A 17,957-nucleotide genomic window follows, 5' to 3' on the forward strand; every position below is an offset into this window, starting at 1 on the left:
CAACGTCCAGTGAACAGCAGCGAGGGGTCAGCGGATGAGTAATGGGAGGAAACAGGGATGCCTGCCGCTGAAACAAGTCGTCGGGAGCTATTTCAGGCCTGGAGTCGTTTAACAAAGAGCCCTTATTTCGTTCAAATGGACCATTTATAAAAACAATGGTTGAGGTCTGGAGCCGGAGTTGGTAAAGTGAAGGGTTGAAAGTGCTCGTAAATGTCAAATAGGCCACCTGAAGAATGGCCTGGGGTGCGAACGGCTAATATTACTCCAGCTATTATTGTACTGGACCTGACAGAGGAAGTGTTGACTGTGTAAAGGCTGACGGGTAGAGCTGAACTACATTTTTAAGTGAGATATATTTATTTTATTGGCATAAATCAAAAGTGGAGCTGCAGCAAAAGGACATCCTACACCAACCAGCTGCAGATTTGATCATATTCAGACATTTATTGAGTTACTTTCCACTTCTACTGCACTGCATTTCAGAAGGACAGATTGTACTTTTTACTCCACCGCATTTATCTGACAGCGAGTCTGAAGATGCATTAATAGATTTCTACCCAAAACAAAGCAGAGAGAGTAAACAAAGTAAGTAAACGTTCATCTTAGTTTAGCGTGTTAGCATGCTAACATTGCCAATTAGCACTAAACACAAAGTACAGCTGAGGCTGATGGGAATGTCATTAGTTTACAGGTATTTAGTCATATAACAAAGTATTGGACACATATAAATGTTGACCTGATGATGGCGCTACATGACACATCAGAGAATCACCAAAGTGATCCATTCATCCTGAGAGGAGCATGAACGTGTGAACCAAAATATGTCAAGCCATCCAACAGTTGTTGAGGTATTTCACTCAAAACCACCACATGTCAGCCTCACGGTGGCGCTAGAGGAAACGTCAGGGGATCACCGTCGTCATGAGGATTCATTCTTTTGGGAATGTCTGCGTCAACTTTCACGGCAATCTGTTGACGTATTTCAGCACCACAGTGGCCGACCAACACCGACATCCCAAATAAATCACGCAGCTACTGTAGCGAGACTAAAAACCTAATTTGCACATGTAATGCGGCCTTGGGCAATGCTTACACTGAGCCGCTGTCTGTGGCCCACCTTTCTCACCTGCTGTGGTTCAGCAGGTAGAGCAGGTTGTCCACGAATCGCAGGTTGGCAGTTTGATCCCCGGCTCTGCGTGTTGAAATGTTACCAGAAAGTTCGGTTTCCTTTTAAGATTCTGGGGAAAAACGATGAGTTTGGAGAAGGGTTTAAGTTTCTCGTTTGTTTTATTTTTTTTTTAGGGATCTGTTGATGATTCGGTAAACATTAGGGCTAACATCTCCGATTACGCTCGCAGACCAGGTGAAAGTTTTTGACGTAATTTTCCTCGGGTTCACGATAATCAGTAACAAGAGTAAAAAAAAAAAAATATATATCAGTGCTGCAGTTTGCAGAAGAGACCGAAAGGTAATGAGAAGACCTGGTCATTTTTGTTCTTACAGAGGTTATTTTATTCGTCTCATTTGTCTGATTTGGGCCACAGAGTGTTTGTCTCGCTTTTCAGCACGTTTAGATGTGGAACTGTAACACAAAGGTGGGTTGTTTCACATACAGCAGGGATTATGGTTATGGTGTAGATTATGGTGTAGGACCACCTCCTCCTGCTATCACTGAAATAAAAGAACAGAACTGTGATAAATGAAGCTTCTTATCTTCGTCTGGAGACGTGTGTACTTATTTTGGATCGCTAGAGGTGTTTTCTCTTTTCTCAGCCAGAGCAGCTGCTTGAGCTCTCTGAAGCAGACTTTGAGTACTGCTGTATAATAATAATAATAATAATAATAATAATAATAATAATAACAATAATAATGTTTCAAACCCACTAAATGATGAGGAAAGGTTTAAAGGAATAGTTCAACACGTTTAGAAATAGGTTTATTCTCTTTTCTTGCCAAGAGTGAAACCAGAAGATTGGTATTAATCTCATGTCTGTGCATCATTTTGGAAAATGCATTTATTCTCTTTCCTGCAGAGTGAAACCAGAAGATTAATACCGCTCTCGTGTCCGTACAGTAAATATGAAGCTGCAGCCAGCAGCCGGTTAGCTTAGCTTAGCATAAAAACTGGAAACAGGGGTAAAGAGCTAGATCGGCTGTGTCCGTAGGTAACAAACTCCACCTATCAGCACCTCTAAAGATCACCGATGAACACTTCGTTTGTTTAATCTGTACAAAAGCCAAAGTGTGAAAAAGTTTTGCTGTTTTACGGCGAGTTAACGACCATTTGTGGTTTTAGGGGGGAAGCTGTAACGGCTTCAGGACAAACAGTTTATCCATCTGCCCAGGACTTCTGTGCAGTGCCTCCGGCTGTGAAAACAGATTTGGGTGTTGGTCTCTGTATAGAAGATCCTGGCAACTTCACTATGACGACTTTTATTCTGCAAGAAACAGTTCCAGCAGGTAACGCCCCCTAAAACAAGCAAGTTACTGCAATCAGTGAGCTTTATGTTGTTATTGGATCATTATTAGCTGTTCAAATCAGGTCTTCAACACAGTGAACTAAAAGTTTTTGTCATGACCTGTTTGCGGTTTGAAATAGAGTTGTTTATTTCTTTCTATCGCCTGTAGGAACAAAACTCTTAATCTTTCCATATGATGTGACGGAGGCGAACACATTCCTGGCAGGAGAAATCCTTTGTCTGATCGTGTTAGTGATGTTAAAAATGATATGTCTGCCCCATAAAAAGCAAAAAGCTGCTTAAAAAGGGAGTGAAACAGAGAAAAATTGCTCCATAGATATTTTTTACTGAGCAGCCAAATGACTTGACATGTGATCTTAGAAAATGCAGTGAATTATTGACTCAGTGAGGTTTTTCCCCTGCTGACCGAACGCAAGCTGACAAAAACTGACTTATTTTAATTTTCTGCACATTTGAGTAAAGTTATTGCATTTTTTTTTTGCTTTGTAAAGGCAGATTTAACATAAGAACACTATTAGTAGGTCAGTCAGCGGGGGGGGGGGGTCTCTGCTCTGTAACACTCCTCTCACAGCTCTCCGTTAGCGCAGGCCTTCATGGACGCCATCCTGGCAGGTCTGAAGCCGCTGTACTGTCCGTCCGGGCTCGGGTACGCCTCCCTGACTCTCCACACACAGCAGCTGGGGATGGCAGGGTGGGTGTCGTTGGGTGGGACCCCAAACCTCCAGCTGATGTACTGTCTGTAGGCGCAGTGACGCAGGGCGGCCGTCTGGCCTTGATCAGCGGGCGGAGACAGAGGGTCCTGGTACAGAAGGACGGCCTCCAGCAGGGAGCGACGCAACACGAGCTGCTCGAACAGAGGAGACGAGGTGATGCAGGCGCCGCCGCTCCGCCGGCAGCACAGCTCCTCCTGAGGGAGGGAGGAGGGACCGCAGCGCTCGCACTTACACCAGGCTGGACGACGGGGTTTGTGGTTCGGGTCGGGTTTATTGTCGAGGGGAGGCTGAGCATCACGACCCACGCCTACGCCCGGCTGTAGCAGACAGAGAACGGCTCTCAGATGTCCTGCGTCGTCCTGTCAGGACAAGAACACGTCACTGAAATCAATGACAAGAGTGAGGCTGTAATTTACACTTTTTACGCATGAAATTCACCTAAACCACAAAACATATTTCCTCACTTACCTCTAGTGGTATCTACCTGTGCAGTTAGTTGTTTTTGTCCAGGTTTAGAGATACAGTCTCTACCACAATACAATGGAGGTGAATTAAGTCAAACAAATCTGCATTTCAAATTTGGATTTGATACATTAATACTAGTACAAAAGTATGTTGTGTGTTTTAATGTGTTGTCCAGGTTGTCACACAGAAAATCCACTTCCTGCTTTGCGCTCAGACAAAAAACAGCCCAGCAGCGTAATTCACCTTAAATGTAAAGTATAGAAAAGCTTAATGCTGAATCTGCAAAACTACAATAATGCTTCAAATCTGGTTTCAGATCAATCTCATTAATGCAACCCCGAAAGTTTATTTGATGTCTTGGAGCGAGTGACAGATTTTAGGTCTTAATTTCACTGGATTTCATCAGTAGAAAGGGACCGTTCCTACGTGTTGTTTCCCTGATCTAGCCTCTCTGCAGCAGGTTTACCGTGCGTGGCTCAACAGAAGTCGGTTTGACGTCTTGTAAACTTTTCTTCTGTGATCTCTTCACCAGTCGAAGGTTGTCCTCATCAACGTAGGACACACAGAGGATGCACTGCAACACAGTCACATCACGATGTTCAGAATGGTCAGAAACTAGCCGAGTACAGCGATTTGAAAAAGCTATTAGATTGTATTAAATAGTTTGTTTTAAAAAGTCTGACAACTGGTTTACAGCGACCGAACATACAATATCACATCGTCGATCATATCAAACCATTCATCACCTTCTGTTTGTCTTGGACCGACTCCACTTTCCTCTGGAAGTAGTTTTGTCCGACCTCTGCAGAGTAACAGCTGGTTCCAATCAGCCAGTCGATCAACATGGTCGTCTGGAGGAAAAAGACACACAGAGCTTCACGTGAGACGGTCACTTCATCAGCAAACACACCAAATATGGCTTTATTTTATTCAAATAAACCGATTAAATTTGCACTTTGGCGTTCTCAAATCACAGCGAGAAATAAGAGTTTGAATTTTTGCGATGAACTCTGACGTCGGTGAACTTCGCCAGACGTACTGCCGCAGCTCTTTGTGTGATGGTGGTAGTGGTGAAAAGGTCAGCGTCAGCTGTTGCATTTCAAATTGAAATTCGAAAAAGGAAAGTTATGAGAGAGGAAAAAGGGTCTAACTTTGGTGAGTCTGGCTTTCTCCAGACCGCTGCTCGGGAGACTTCAAGCAGCACCAACCACAGCTGGCTGAAGCCGGTCTGAAGAGTCTTTAGCTGCACTTCCTCTAACCTCTAGCCTCCGAGAGAACCCCCCAGTTTCCTGTCCAAAGTTTTTTTTTGGGGGGGGGGGGCTCTCATCACCTTCTCTAATGCTCGTCTAGGTGTTGATCTTGAAAATAATAGTTTCAGTAATAAAATTTTAAAGGCTTCAAAACAGGTATTTTTTTCATGTTTTTTGTGGTGCGTTTGTCTTGACTGACTGCAGCTCGCTCACCCGACCTAAGCTTCACCCAGGACCTGCCCCCCACCACCCCCCCGCCTTTGAATTTTCTGGCTGCAGTAACATCCCAGTCCGACCTACAGTACATCGGCCTATCTGAATGCTTCGCTGCGTGTCAGATGACCCTCCTTTGGACCACGGTTGGACTCTGAAAATGAATTAAATGATACAGATGTTTAAACGTTAATTACCCAACAGCCCTAAAAGAGTGAGAGGTAACTAGAAAGTGTGCATGTGTGGGCATGCACGAGAGAGCGAGTGGTGAAACTGACACTTTAGGAATAGTTTGCATATTTTGCTCCTATTTTGGTTGAGTGTCCCGCAGGAGGCTGTATTGGTGAAGACTGTCTGTCACTGTGAATGTGAAGTATAAGAAAGGCGTGTATTTAATTTGACTGTGTGTGTACGTTGCTCTCCTGACATGCTCTGTTTTGTTGTTTCAAAATAAAAAGCAAAGTGAAAGAAAAGGAATAGTTCAACATAGTTCCCCTATGTGCCTTCTTGCTGTTTCACCCTGTTTCCACTCTTTGTGTGCTACGCTAAACAAACCGCCTGCAGTTTCATTTTTAAAAATCTTCTCTTCACCAGAAAGTGAGTAAGCGCATTTCCCAAAATGTCTAACTATTGCTTTAATGTTAATTTGCTAATTATTCAACGTAATTCAGTATAATACTGTGGTTTCTCAGGAAAGATTTGAGTCTCTGCTCACAGTGACAACCGGTATAAGTGACACAGACAGTAGTGAGAGGTAATGTCGACCTCCAGACTGAAACCTGTCAGTTACATCAGACACTTCCTCCTCCATGACTTACTAACGTGGTTTCACTCTTATGATTCATCACTGTATGGCAGTGGTGGAGGAAGGACTCACATCCTTTACTGCAGTAAACGTACGAACACACACAGTGAAAATACTCCGTTACCAGTAAAAGTCCTGCAGTGAAAATGTTTCTTCAGTAAAAGTGTGTGAGTGTAATCAGGAAAAAGTCCTTAAAGTATTAAAGCAGTGCAGCGTCCCTGTGGCTGCTGTGCTGTTATATATTCTATCATCAGATTATTATTCCTCGTGCATTAATGTAAAGCAGGATGTTGCTGCTGCAGCTGATCGATCGATCGTTCGTTCGTTCGGAAAACTCGTGAAAATAGTGAGAAACGCCGTCACGACGACCCCGAGCCCAAAGTGACGTCTTCACCGTGTTCAGTCCAAAGCTCGACGTTATTAACAAAACATTACAGTTATTACAGTCATTCAGAGGAAAAGCAGCAAATCTGCACATCTGAGAAGCTGCAGCCAGGAAGTGATTTACAGGAAAAATTACTTCAATGATTATCAGAATAGTTGCAGATTAATTTCCTGTCAATCGACTAATTCATCGACTAATCGTTGCAGCTGTACTTGTATAAACTTCGGGGCGGTTTTATTTATAACAAAAACATCATATTTTATAAACTCTTCATATGTTTTGTGTGTAAAAATCTTAATCTGTAAAGTAAAGCCGTCAGATAAATGCAGTGAAGTAAAAAGTACAATATTTCCCTCTGAGGTGTAGCGCAGCAGAAGCAGAAAGTGGCAGGAAAAGAAAAAACTCAAGTAAAGTACAAGTGCCTCATATTTGTACTTAAGTAGAGTACTTGCGTAAATGTACGTAGTTACATTCCCTCACTGCTGTATGCACCATAGTCCACAGTGGAAGACTATTCAAAGACACGTCACTTGTTTTCTGCTGCAGTCACAGTTCTTCATTTTAATCTTCATCTTCTTACAGACTCAGTCTATGCAGCTCGTCTCTAGTGAAATTCATTCAGTTTGTCCAGATGCAGCCACCGTTAAAAGTCCCACTCTGGCCTCTAACACTGGCTGCCACTGTGCTCGGTACTAATGGAGGAGGAGTGCATGAATGGACACTGTGTGGTCTCTCACCAGAGCGTAGTACGACAGCGTTGATCCGATGTAGATGATGAGCTGGATGAAGCTGAACCTTCCCGCCTGGAAAACAGATCAAACTGTCACTTGTTTGTTTTTATTTCCCACATTCTCCTTCAGAGTTACAGACAAAAGTATCGAGATTCTGAGGTGATGGTTTCCTGTGTGCAAACAGATATTTCGCATGAGTAATCAGTATTTTATTTTATTGATCAGATATGGCATCCTGGACAATTTCCTCAACAACAAAAAATAGATGCCTAAACTAGGAAATATACATTATGTAATTTCACAAAGCCCTAAATGTTAAGTGTAAAGATATTAAGTATAAAAAATGTTTTTACTGCACCCAGGCTCCTGCCTTGCACTGCCCACTAGTGGTGACAACGTGCTTTTTCCACAACCCGTGCAGCAGTGATGTAGTTTTGCACTATAGTACGACGTTGCATCGCAGCTGGGTGTGGTCACAAGGACAAACAGAGTGTAGCACATCCAAACGACGTCCACGGGTGCCGGAAAAAAAAAAAAAAAAAAAAAAAAAAAACAGCGGCTGCACGCTGTCCTGATCATCAGCTCCCAAACACAAACACATTCATCACTCAGAGTCAATCTACTCTCAGACTGGACCAATCAGAGCAGAGCTGAACAGCAGTCTGACACTCCCATACAAGGGAAAGGGCAAAAATAGAAATAACTAATTAAGAAAATATTACACAAGAACATATTAAATATACGACTACAGTGTATAGAAAACCTCACAATCATGCAGAACGCAACCACTGAGCGATGAGGGGGGGGTTGTGTATTTGGCGACGCCTGACGAAGACCTCCAAACGCTGCTCTGTTGCATTTGCTGGGAGCTGATTATCAGGACAGTGCGCGGCCTTTTGTCTGACTTTTGCCTTCGGTTTGGTCACAAGTACAACACACCACACCTGACCACACCCAGCTGTGGCGCTGGGCGGGCGACCCACAGAGGTCAGTGCAGTTCTGTTTGTCCTCCTCCTTCCAAAATCTAGTTGTAGCACTTGTGACCACACGAGGCTGTGATGTAGCAGACAACAAGAAAAAAAAAAAAAAAAAACTACAGAAACACAGAGAATGTACAGAAGAAGAATAAAATGGGAGGAAAACAAACCCACCTGTCCGAACACCATGACCTCAAACCTGATGCCGAATGCTTTGTACAGCGTTCGCTCCTCCACTCCGTTCACCGTGTTGTACTTTGCATACCTGATCAGAGGACAGCGGATACGATAGATAATAAAAACACTGCAGCTTGATGCGACAGAGGAGCCTTTAACACGAAGCAGGATTATTATCCAGCTTCTTTCATTCTGTGTAACTTGTATAACTGACTTGTCTTCAACAGAGGCTGGTCACAGTGTTTTCACAGACTGATACACCGACATTTTATTACACATCAGCATTCATTGTCCTCCTCAACCACAGTCTATAACAGACTAAAAACCTGCCGGGGTTTATTATTTCATCTTCAGGAGCCAGATTTCCCCTTCCTCTTGATGGTCTAAATGTTGTTTCCATGCCAACAGAAATACAAACACTGAAGCCTTAATTGTTTTCGTGTGAATTCGTGGACATAAAAACGTTATGGATCATCACACTATCAGCACAAACTTCAGTCTAAAAATGACCAGAGCTCCTGTGACGGTCCCGACTGTCCAGAGATCAGGAACGTGCACGCAGTGTCTGGACACGGTAAAGTTCACCTTTGACCCTCGCTCACCTGAAGTTGAGGCCGGGGTAGAGTGTCTTGTTGCTCTCTTTCTCGTCCAGCCGTCTGAAGGAGTATTTGGGCAGGCAGCGCTGCATGAGCCGGTCCAGGTTGCAGTCCCATTTGATCTGGATGCCGATGACGCCCCCCTGTGGGCAACAGAGGAAATGGATTATTAACCACAAAAAGGTTAGGAGGAGTCTTTTAGCTGGAAAACTCTCAGTGGTGGAAGAAGTATTCAGATCTTTAACTTAAGTCAAAGTATAACAGTGTAGAAATATTCTGTTACAAGTAAAAGTCCTGCATTCAAAATCTTAAGTACAAAAGTTTTAGCATCAAATATACTTAAAGTTTGAGAACGGCCCATTTCAGAATCATATACGTCACATTATTGGATCATAAGTATTGATGCATTAATGTTGCAGTTGGTAAAGGTGGAGCTAATTTTAATTACTTTATATAATGCTGGGTAGCTTACCCTTAATACTACATCATAATTTATTAGTTGATTTATAGTTTGTAAGGTAACTAGTAACTAAAGTTAGCAAATAAATGTAGTGAAGTAAAAAGTACAATATTTGTCTCTAAATGTACTTTGTTACATTCCACCGCTGAAAACTTTGCTGAGGAAAACCCAGATTTACTAAAAATCATCATTTTCACTGGCAGGATGATGAAATATTCTTACAACACTGACAGACTTTTTCCACTTGTGTTAAGAAATGAATACATAAAAAAAAAAAGGGAGTGAGACAAAAATGATTTGGTATGAAAGATTTTTACGCGAAGAAACATCAGCTAATTAATTATCGTAACAAAAATGAGGAATTCTTCTTGGGAAAAGACATTTATTTTTAATATCTACTGTTATACTGACAATATACTGACAGTTTGCTGTGGAAACACTTCCTTGTTTTGGTCGTTTCACTTCAGCTTTTCTTGATCTCCTGCTGAGGACAAACTAACGTCTCACTGAGGGAAACCCAAAAAAAAAAAAAAAGAGAAACTGCGCTGGTCTCGCAATGATGCTGCATCCTGAGATGTCAGCAGTGAAGTTAGTCTGTGAAATGTTATTATAAACGGAGTGATACAAAAATAAGACCCAGGTTGTGAGAAACACTTGAAGGTGTAACTCCACCTCTACTGCCATTTCAGAGAACTTTTCTCCGGCCTCTCGCACGATGTCTCCCAGTCTGAAGATGGGACACAGCGAGTCGTTGCCTCTCTGACAGCTCCTCAGGTAGGCGTCGTTCATCTGTGGGAGGATGTTCCTTCTGTAAGACAAAGCAGACTCTAATACTCACAGAAAGTCAGTTTCTCTCCCACTGAAGAGAAGCGATGAAGAGCTGCAGAGCCTTTAGAAATGTCATTAGTCTGTTTTCAGCTGAGAGCTTCAGTGTCCTAAGATGCTCTAAATGTTTCATAGGCTTTTCTTAATTGATAAGAGGGAAATATTCATTTTCACCATGATAAAATGCAAATGTGATGTGATAAAACATGCTGAATGCCAGAAAACACTGCATGATTTGTGATAGAAGTAAACACAGCTCCTTCTATAACGGCCGTGAAAATTAACAAATTAACAAAGCAAAATTATTTAATGCGTCCTCAGACAGACTCTCTGCAGCTGCATTACTACACGGAAATTAATCCACAAAACGTTTATATAAGTAATAAAAACAGATTTTGTACATTTCCACTGAGGTGAAACGTGTTTCCGTGCACACACAGCTGTGGCTGCATAAAGTTAGGAAACTGTTTCAAACAGCCTCAGTAGCATCAGTCATAAAGCAGCCTCACCGGATGAAGTTGAACGCAGGGAACCGGATGTTGTTTTTGATGAGGACTGTGAAGTTCTCAGCGGCTGCCAGCAGAGCAGGCCTGCATCGTGGGAAATTCAAACTGTTACAGTCAATACAGTGCATTTTAATAACAGCAACAGACTGAAATCGACTGCGCCTCCGTCTGAACGAGAGGCTGTGAGATCCCAAAACAACACTGAATACTCGTTCTAAGCAACTTTTGAATATGTAGTGTGTTTACAGTGGAAAAGTGACAACAAAGTATACTTTAAAAACTGATTTTTGAGCGTGTACTGTCCCACAATACAACGCACAAAAGAAACTGAGGAGCTACTCACAGCAAAAAATGTATTAAATTAATTGCGGACGGCAGTGAATCATCTGCAGGAATGCCTTAATTGGTGACAGTACTGTTATTTCCTCTTGGTATAAAACAAGTATGTACATTTCTTGTGTACTGACTGCAAAAATAGTATATTAGGAAGTTCAGTACACAGTGCGTACTGTGTACAGTTAGTATATAGTGTGAAACTGAAATACAGTTTAAGTCTGCAACCACACTGAAGCAGCAAGCTGTCTGCTGAAGCTCATTACACACCAGAAAACACGATGGACAAATTCAAAATAATAAAGGGACAACTTTGTTTACGGTTTGCCCCCCGCTCCAGGGGAAAGATAATGTTGCTACCTAACTCAAAAGGGCGTATCCTCTGTACAGTGGCCATTTTCTTATCAATCATTTCACAAAATGCTCAGCTTCCGTCTGGATAAGCTGTTTTCTGTTCAGCTGTACTTTCGCATACTAACCTCAGCGATGGTTTCACACTGTTCCACTGATCAACAGGTGGCGGTCACATGCCAAGACATGCTGCAACGCACCAGCAGAGATAAAGAAGAAGAAGACTGCGAGCTAGAAGTCAAGTCAGTTTTATTTATACAGCCCACTATCACCAATCTGCCTCCAGGGGCTTGGACCCTCGAGTCGGATGAGGAAAAACTGCCCCCCAAAAAAAACCTTTTAACGGGGGTTAGTAAACATGGATGTAAACAATGCTGGATTTAAAACACTTTAAAAAAAAAAATGGAGTTTTGCAGTTGCATTGCAGTGGTTTTAAGGGGAGTTTGTTAGACCTGAACGATACTGTTTTGGTTACAGCTGTTTTCAGAGAAAAAGCTGTAAAAAGCCGCTGTACACGAGCTGCTCAGCAGCAAACAGCAGTCAGAGAGCAGCTGCTGAACATAGCGGAGCATCTAGCTGCTAAAGAGGCCAGATGTTTCCCTCAGCAGCTGCTGGAGACCAAACACAGAGCTGACGGAGAGAAGACCGGCCTGACGTCCATCAGGAGACACAAACTCGCCTCCTGATGAAGCGTCATGTGACTCTGTAGCTGCTGCAGGTGGAGATAAGCAGCTGTTTGATCACAAGTTAAAAAAGGTGCTGATGTGTTGTGTTCACGCCTTGTTTCCGCTGCCCCCAAGTGGCCAAAAAAATAAAAAAAATCAGTCATTGCAGGTTTAAGTTAAAATTTGACCTGTTGGTGCCACAAAACGATCCGAACAAAAACAGCAGGGTTTACCTCGGAGGGTTCGTCTTGGTTTCGATTGGACACCACGCAGAAACCTCACAGGTTTTCTTCAACACGTCAAACTTCACACATGATCCCGTCTGAATCCCTGCAGAAGGAAAAAACACACAGTGCTGCATTTAAACTCTACTGATTCGGTCATAACCGGCAGCTGATGAGGCGCTGAACAGTGTCATCTTCTTTAACCCAAATCTTTAAATCGAGCGGAGAGCAGTACTGTTGCTGTACTACAGGCTGAAGCTGTAACACCTGAAGGAGAAATTCCTCTGCTTCTTGTGGAAACAGGCGTCCGCCGGTACCAGCCCACCTCCCTGACAGCAGAGCAGTGAGACAAAACGTTCTCCTATTCAAAATAAGTGAAACTCACACAAAGCAGCCTCTACAAGTCTACATGAGCCAGTCTGCACAGCTAAATATCTGACTTGTATCACCACTGCAGTTAAAATAAGTCCGCAGTTTTCCAAAATGAGGTGCTGCATGCATGCGAGGATTTAACAGTATCCAGGGTGATCCAGGTGACAATATTGATGATTTGACATGAGTCTGGATTTTTTGAAGCTGGAAGTCATTAAGCCCAAACCTGCAACAGCGCAGCGCGCTGACAGCTGGACCACGCCAAAGACGTTTTAGGGTGAACTCAGCTCAAAGATTCTGATTCTGTTGAAGGCATTTAATTTAACATTAAAATGGGAATTTGTCATTTGAACACTGAATCTTATTTAATGATTAACTGCACTCGCAGCCTGGCCGCGCTCACTGGGAATATCTAATGTTCAACAGGGATCAAAGTGTGGAAACACAATGCAGAACTAAATGACAGAAAATGAGACTTATGAATTTATCTATCGCCCCAGTGCATGCTGGGAGGGTTCCCAACACTCCTACCTCATGTACCTGCAAATCACATGATCAGCACTCTGCCAATCACGTGAATGCTGGTCATGGTTTCAACTCTCTCATTTTTTGCCTGTATTTCAAAATAAGAGCACACTGTTACTCAAGATCTCAGTCCTCAAACTGCTTTCAAAGATCCAGAGCAGCTGGATTTCGCATGTTAGTCACATCTGAAGAACAGGGCCCAGGATACTACAGCACCTGGTTTCCTGTGTGCATGCTACCGTACCGTGACTCCACTGATCCCAGTCTCCTTTCTCACAGTCCTTATCAGTCCGACACAGTCTGCCTTTGAGGGGAACCTGGAACATAAACACTGCTGCAAAATAAGAACGTTCTGCTAACTTTTCACCTAAATCTCCGCACCGTTAGCAGAACTTTGAACGTGGATCAGCTGTCGCTGATGGTGGACCTCAGTTATCACACTACTTCAACTACTTAAAATGTGATAATAATAATAATAATAATAATAATAATAATAATAATAATAATAATAATGATCTATATTTGGTGAAATGATGATGAAAGAGCACCTCTGGGCATTTTCCCTGCTTCTGTTTCTCTGTCACAATGACGTTGGTCACCACAAAGAAGGAGTTTCTGTCCTAAAAAGAAAAAAGAAAGCATCTTTAAATTCTGGTCTTTGCCAAAGGCCCCGAGGACCCCCGAGGGCCGAGCTCCTACCTGTGAGGGCCCGCTGTAGTCCACCGCATCCCAGACCACGTCCCCGACCCCGAGCATGTGGGTCTGAGCTACACCCTTCACCTTGGTAGTGACAGAACTCACCACCAGGTCGAACTCCTGGTACTTCCTGTTCCACAGCATCATGATGCTGCAAAATAAACAGCAAACTGTTTCAAACTAATTCCACAGATTTTACACATTAAAGGTCAGTGTGTTAGTCGTGCAGGGGGGTAAAACCACCCTGATGACGTCATCTCGGCCTACAGTGGCTTGACCCACGTCAGGCACAACGAGCCAGGTGCAGGGCTGCAACTAAAGACTCGTTTTCCTGATCGATTAATCCGCAGGCCATTTTCTCAATTAATCATTTGGTCAATAAAATGTCAGAAAATAGTGAAAAAGTCAGAGGTAACTTCTTCAAATGTCTTGTTTTGTCCAAAACCCCAAAGATATTCAGTTTACGGTGATATAAAAACTGCACATCCTGACACTTGAGGACAGAATCTTTGAGCATTTTTGCTTAAAAAGTTTCTTAAATGTTTAATTGATTAATTTTCTGTGGCTCGACTAATGGATTAATCGACTAATCTGTCTCTCGAGAGTTAAAAAAAAAAGAAAAGGATTTGCTTGTGTTACATATCCTCAGGAGGTGGTTCAGTCTCAGAAACACCAACAGACTGCTTTATAATGAGCACTTCCCACCTCGTGCAGCCGCGGCTGCTCCGCAGCGACCGGTGAGCCGGTTTCAGCGGTACCGGGACTCTCTCGGGCCGCTCCCCGAGCACAGAGACGCGTTCACTCACCAGATGAACAGCAGAATGAATCCGTTCAGGCTCCACTTCAGGGAGCCCAGCCGGACGCTCTGGATCCGGACCAGTTTGTTGGTTTCATACTGACACAGACCGAGAACCCCGCAGCCCGGCATGGTGCTGGTCCTGCTGGTGCTGGTTTTTGTTGTTGGGTTTTTAGTCCGATTTTCTTTGTGAGGAATCTCTGACTCATTTCTTGACTCTTCTTCTTCTTCCTGTGTGGAGGGTCACATGTCCGGACTCCTGCAGCTGCTCTCACTTCCAACATCATCACTGCAACACACACACACACACACACACACACACACACACACACAGTTTACTGTAGAGGATTTAATCGACTTCATCTTTATTTATTTGGATCCCACAAAGTGTTTGCTAGTCTTTTTTTTATTCTCCACACAAACAGCAACAGTAAAAACAAATTTAAAGTTTAAAATCACACAGGATCAGTAAAACAAGAAAAGACAAAAAAATAAACCAAGCCAAATACAAAGATCAGGAAATAATCCGGCTCTGCAGGAGAAGCAGCAGACACAAATGCACAGCAGCAACAAGAAAAGATCAAAACAATCAAAAAGGTTCCAATTAATTAAAAGTAACACGTGGCATTCATCAATTTTCGATGACTTTTTGAAAGAAAATCTGCTTTTGATGAGTCAGATGTTGGATTAGTTATTGGCCCTGAGACCCAGGAACCAAGCAGACTCTGCACAGGGTTAAAAGACACAGGGCCACGAGATGTGAGAGGTGATAACGGACCCACCTCAGTTGATATTAGTGTTTACATGCGCACGAGCCTGTTTTTGATCATATTCTGGATATGGCGTTTACATGGAACGTGAAAAACATGGTTGCTGACATCCCTGTGCACGTGATCATGACGGTATCCAGGTTCCTGATCCTGTGTCTCGATTTCTCACCACCTCAGCCAGCACGATGTGCACCAACGAAGACGGTTCAGAAACCTGGATAAGGTGTTGACACGCCACAGTATCCTGGTTTCTGCTCCAGGTAGCATATCCAGATTTCCCAAAGACAGGATGAGAGCTTATCCAAGTTCCTGAAACCAGGACGTGATGTTTACGCGCCTCGATTTGCTGTAACAGCCTGTTCACTCGTCTTAATCAGAAAACTCTGACACGACTGCAGACTGTACAGAACTCGGCTGTAAACCAGGACCGAGAGGTCTGACCACATCACACCTGGTTCAGCCTCTTTACATCGGCTCCCTGTTGGTTTCAGGACTGATTTTAAGATCTTGTTGATTACTTTTAAGGCTCTTCATGGCTCCAGACTATATTTTAGACCTTGTAGTCCCTTATGAACCTTCACCTTCTGTCTGTTCCTGAGTCCAGGATGGAAACTAAGGGGGACAGAGCTTTTGCCATCAGGGCCCCGAGGATCTGGAACAACCTGCCCAAAGACATGAGGCTGTCTGAGTCAGAGTCTTCGTTTAAGTCTCGTCTCAAAACACATTTTCATCTGAAAGCAGATCCTGATTTTACCTGAACTGTTTATTTTATTGCTTTTGTGTATTTTATTTCTCTTTTTGTGAAGCACTTTGTGCTTTGTTTTGATAAGTGCTCTATAAATAAAGTTTTATTATTATTATTACATGCTTAACAGATAACAGGGATACTAGTTGTTGTACTAGTGTTGCAAATTCCAGTGAAAATGTCATTAAATGAGGTGAAACTAACTGACGTGCACTGAACCTGCGTCGGTTGCCCGCCTGCCCGGTTGGTAGTCCAGCCTTGTCTAGTCTGTGTGGACTCCAGATGCCACCAGAAAAAGCACAAATGAGAAGAAGTTATGCTCCTTCAAAAAAACAAACAAACACAAGATGTTGGTAAAATACTGGTTTGACGCGTAGGATGTAGTGTTATTTTGGTACTCGATTAATTGTTTTAAGCTATTTATGAATGAAAAATGCCAAACAGTCTCTGGTTCCAGCTTCTCCACTGCGACGATTTTCTGCTTTTTCTCTCTTTTCTAATTTTAGTAGAACATGTTTGCATGTTGCTCAGAGAAAACAAAGACGTCACCTTAGGCTCTGGGAAACTGTGATGGGCTATTTTTCACTATTCAAAGTATTGATTAATCAACAAAAAAATATGGTTAGATTCATTAGTTACAGCCCTAAAAGGGGATTGACAGACACAGTATATCACTACACTACTTATAGCTCAAACACGCACTAGATGTCAGTGTTGTCAGAACTACAAGAAGGATCTGCATCAGTTAACTTCAGACTCATCCTGAAAGGATTTCCTCACCGAGTGTGCAGATGAACACACTGAGGAATAAAACCGATCATCTGTCCACAGTATAAACATCTGAGAACACGTCTTGTTTGTAAAAAAAAAAAAACAAAAGCAAAAAGTCTGGATATTTCATTTGGACTTTTTTTTTGTTGATTTTCTCGGGAGATAAAGACCTTCTTGTTCCCAGCCGGGACAAAGACCAGTTCGGACAAACTGTCCAGTGAGAAAACAATGGCTCAGTCTCTGCAACAGTCATGTGTGCAGAGCTGGAATGTGTCTGAGAACATTTACTCAAGTGCTTTACTTCAGTACAACTTTGGTGAACTTGTACTTTACTTGAGTATTTTTACTTGAGGGAAATATTGCACTTTTTTTACTCCTCTATGCTACATAACTCTGCTAGTAGACTAGTTTCTGGTTGTATGGCAGTACTGTATGACGCAGCACCAACTAGACCAGCTACAACATTACATTTCTGCTCACAGGTCTGAAAGGGGCTATTTTGCATAATAATTATTTGAATAATGAATACTTTGGGTGTAATTTTGAATGCAGGGATCTGAAAACTCCTTCTAGATCTGCACGTGTGTCCATCAGCAGCTGCACGTCCTGCTGAAGTGTCTATGAGCAAACATATCGTACATCTCATATCATCACGAGTGTGATAATACACTTTAAAATGTCCGTTTTTATTTCTGCCTTCACTCCAGCAGGTTTTTTGTAAGTCACATAACCTTGTGTTTATCTGCAAACTAAATTTCAGAAGGCAGTTTAGAAGTTGACAAAATATTAAACAAGTCGGTTTTTATACATAATTTTGATTATTAATATTTGTGGTCTAGGGATCATAAATGTGCATTCATTCATAACAGCTCAGCAGGAAATAAATACACAATGAGTTGTTGTAAAGAACATTTGTGCTCATTTTTCCTGGTGAATATTTCCATCTGAAAAGTTTTAGAAGAAAACTTCAGTTTCACAGTTTTTATTTTGTAAATTTCTAGATTTTGTTCAGATTTTATTGCATGAAAATGAAGATTATTTTGTTGGCAAATCAAATTATGTTTGATTTCTGCAGGTAGAGACCCAACAGCAGTCTTTACCTAAATCATATAAACACACAGCCGCA

At 42.5% G+C, this 17,957-nt stretch overlaps 1 protein-coding gene across 3 annotated transcripts; it reads right to left on the reverse strand.

Annotated features, from left to right (window-relative positions):
* Positions 1-1,923: 1,923 nt before the first annotated feature.
* Positions 1,924-15,786, reverse strand: p2rx7 (purinergic receptor P2X, ligand-gated ion channel, 7). Of its 3 annotated transcripts, none has more exons than XM_044195195.1 (13): positions 14,556-15,786; positions 13,753-13,900; positions 13,602-13,673; positions 13,298-13,370; positions 12,166-12,262; positions 10,587-10,667; positions 9,925-10,060; positions 8,799-8,935; positions 8,194-8,284; positions 7,049-7,114; positions 4,405-4,509; positions 4,125-4,232; positions 1,924-3,552 (listed from the first exon to the last, which is right to left on the reverse strand). In XM_044195195.1, the coding sequence occupies exons 1-13, from the start codon at positions 14,675-14,677 to the stop codon at positions 3,046-3,048; spliced, it is 1,743 nt and encodes a 580-aa protein (XP_044051130.1). In that variant the 5' UTR covers positions 14,678-15,786; the 3' UTR covers positions 1,924-3,045. The 3 variants fall into 3 exon arrangements, with proteins under 3 accessions (XP_044051130.1, XP_044051132.1, XP_044051131.1); XM_044195197.1 differs by having other exon boundaries at positions 3,413-3,574; XM_044195196.1 differs by having other exon boundaries at positions 3,413-3,720.
* Positions 15,787-17,957: the final 2,171 nt, after the last annotated feature.

The sequence above is a fragment of the Siniperca chuatsi genome, linkage group LG5 (assembly GCF_020085105.1).
Source record: "Siniperca chuatsi isolate FFG_IHB_CAS linkage group LG5, ASM2008510v1, whole genome shotgun sequence".
NCBI lineage: Eukaryota > Metazoa > Chordata > Actinopteri > Centrarchiformes > Sinipercidae > Siniperca > Siniperca chuatsi.

Coding starts and splice junctions, on each gene's coding strand:
- p2rx7 (XM_044195195.1), bottom strand. CDS start 14,677: ATGCCGGGCTGCGGGGTTCTCGGTCTGTGTCAGTATGAAACCAACAAA. Junction 8,936..9,924: donor TCTCTGAAATGGCAGTAGAG/GTGGAGTTACAC, acceptor TGTTGCCCACAG/GGGGGCGTCATCGGCATCCA. Junction 7,115..8,193: donor AGGTCATGGTGTTCGGACAG/GTGGGTTTGTTT, acceptor TCTGTTTTCCAG/GCGGGAAGGTTCAGCTTCAT.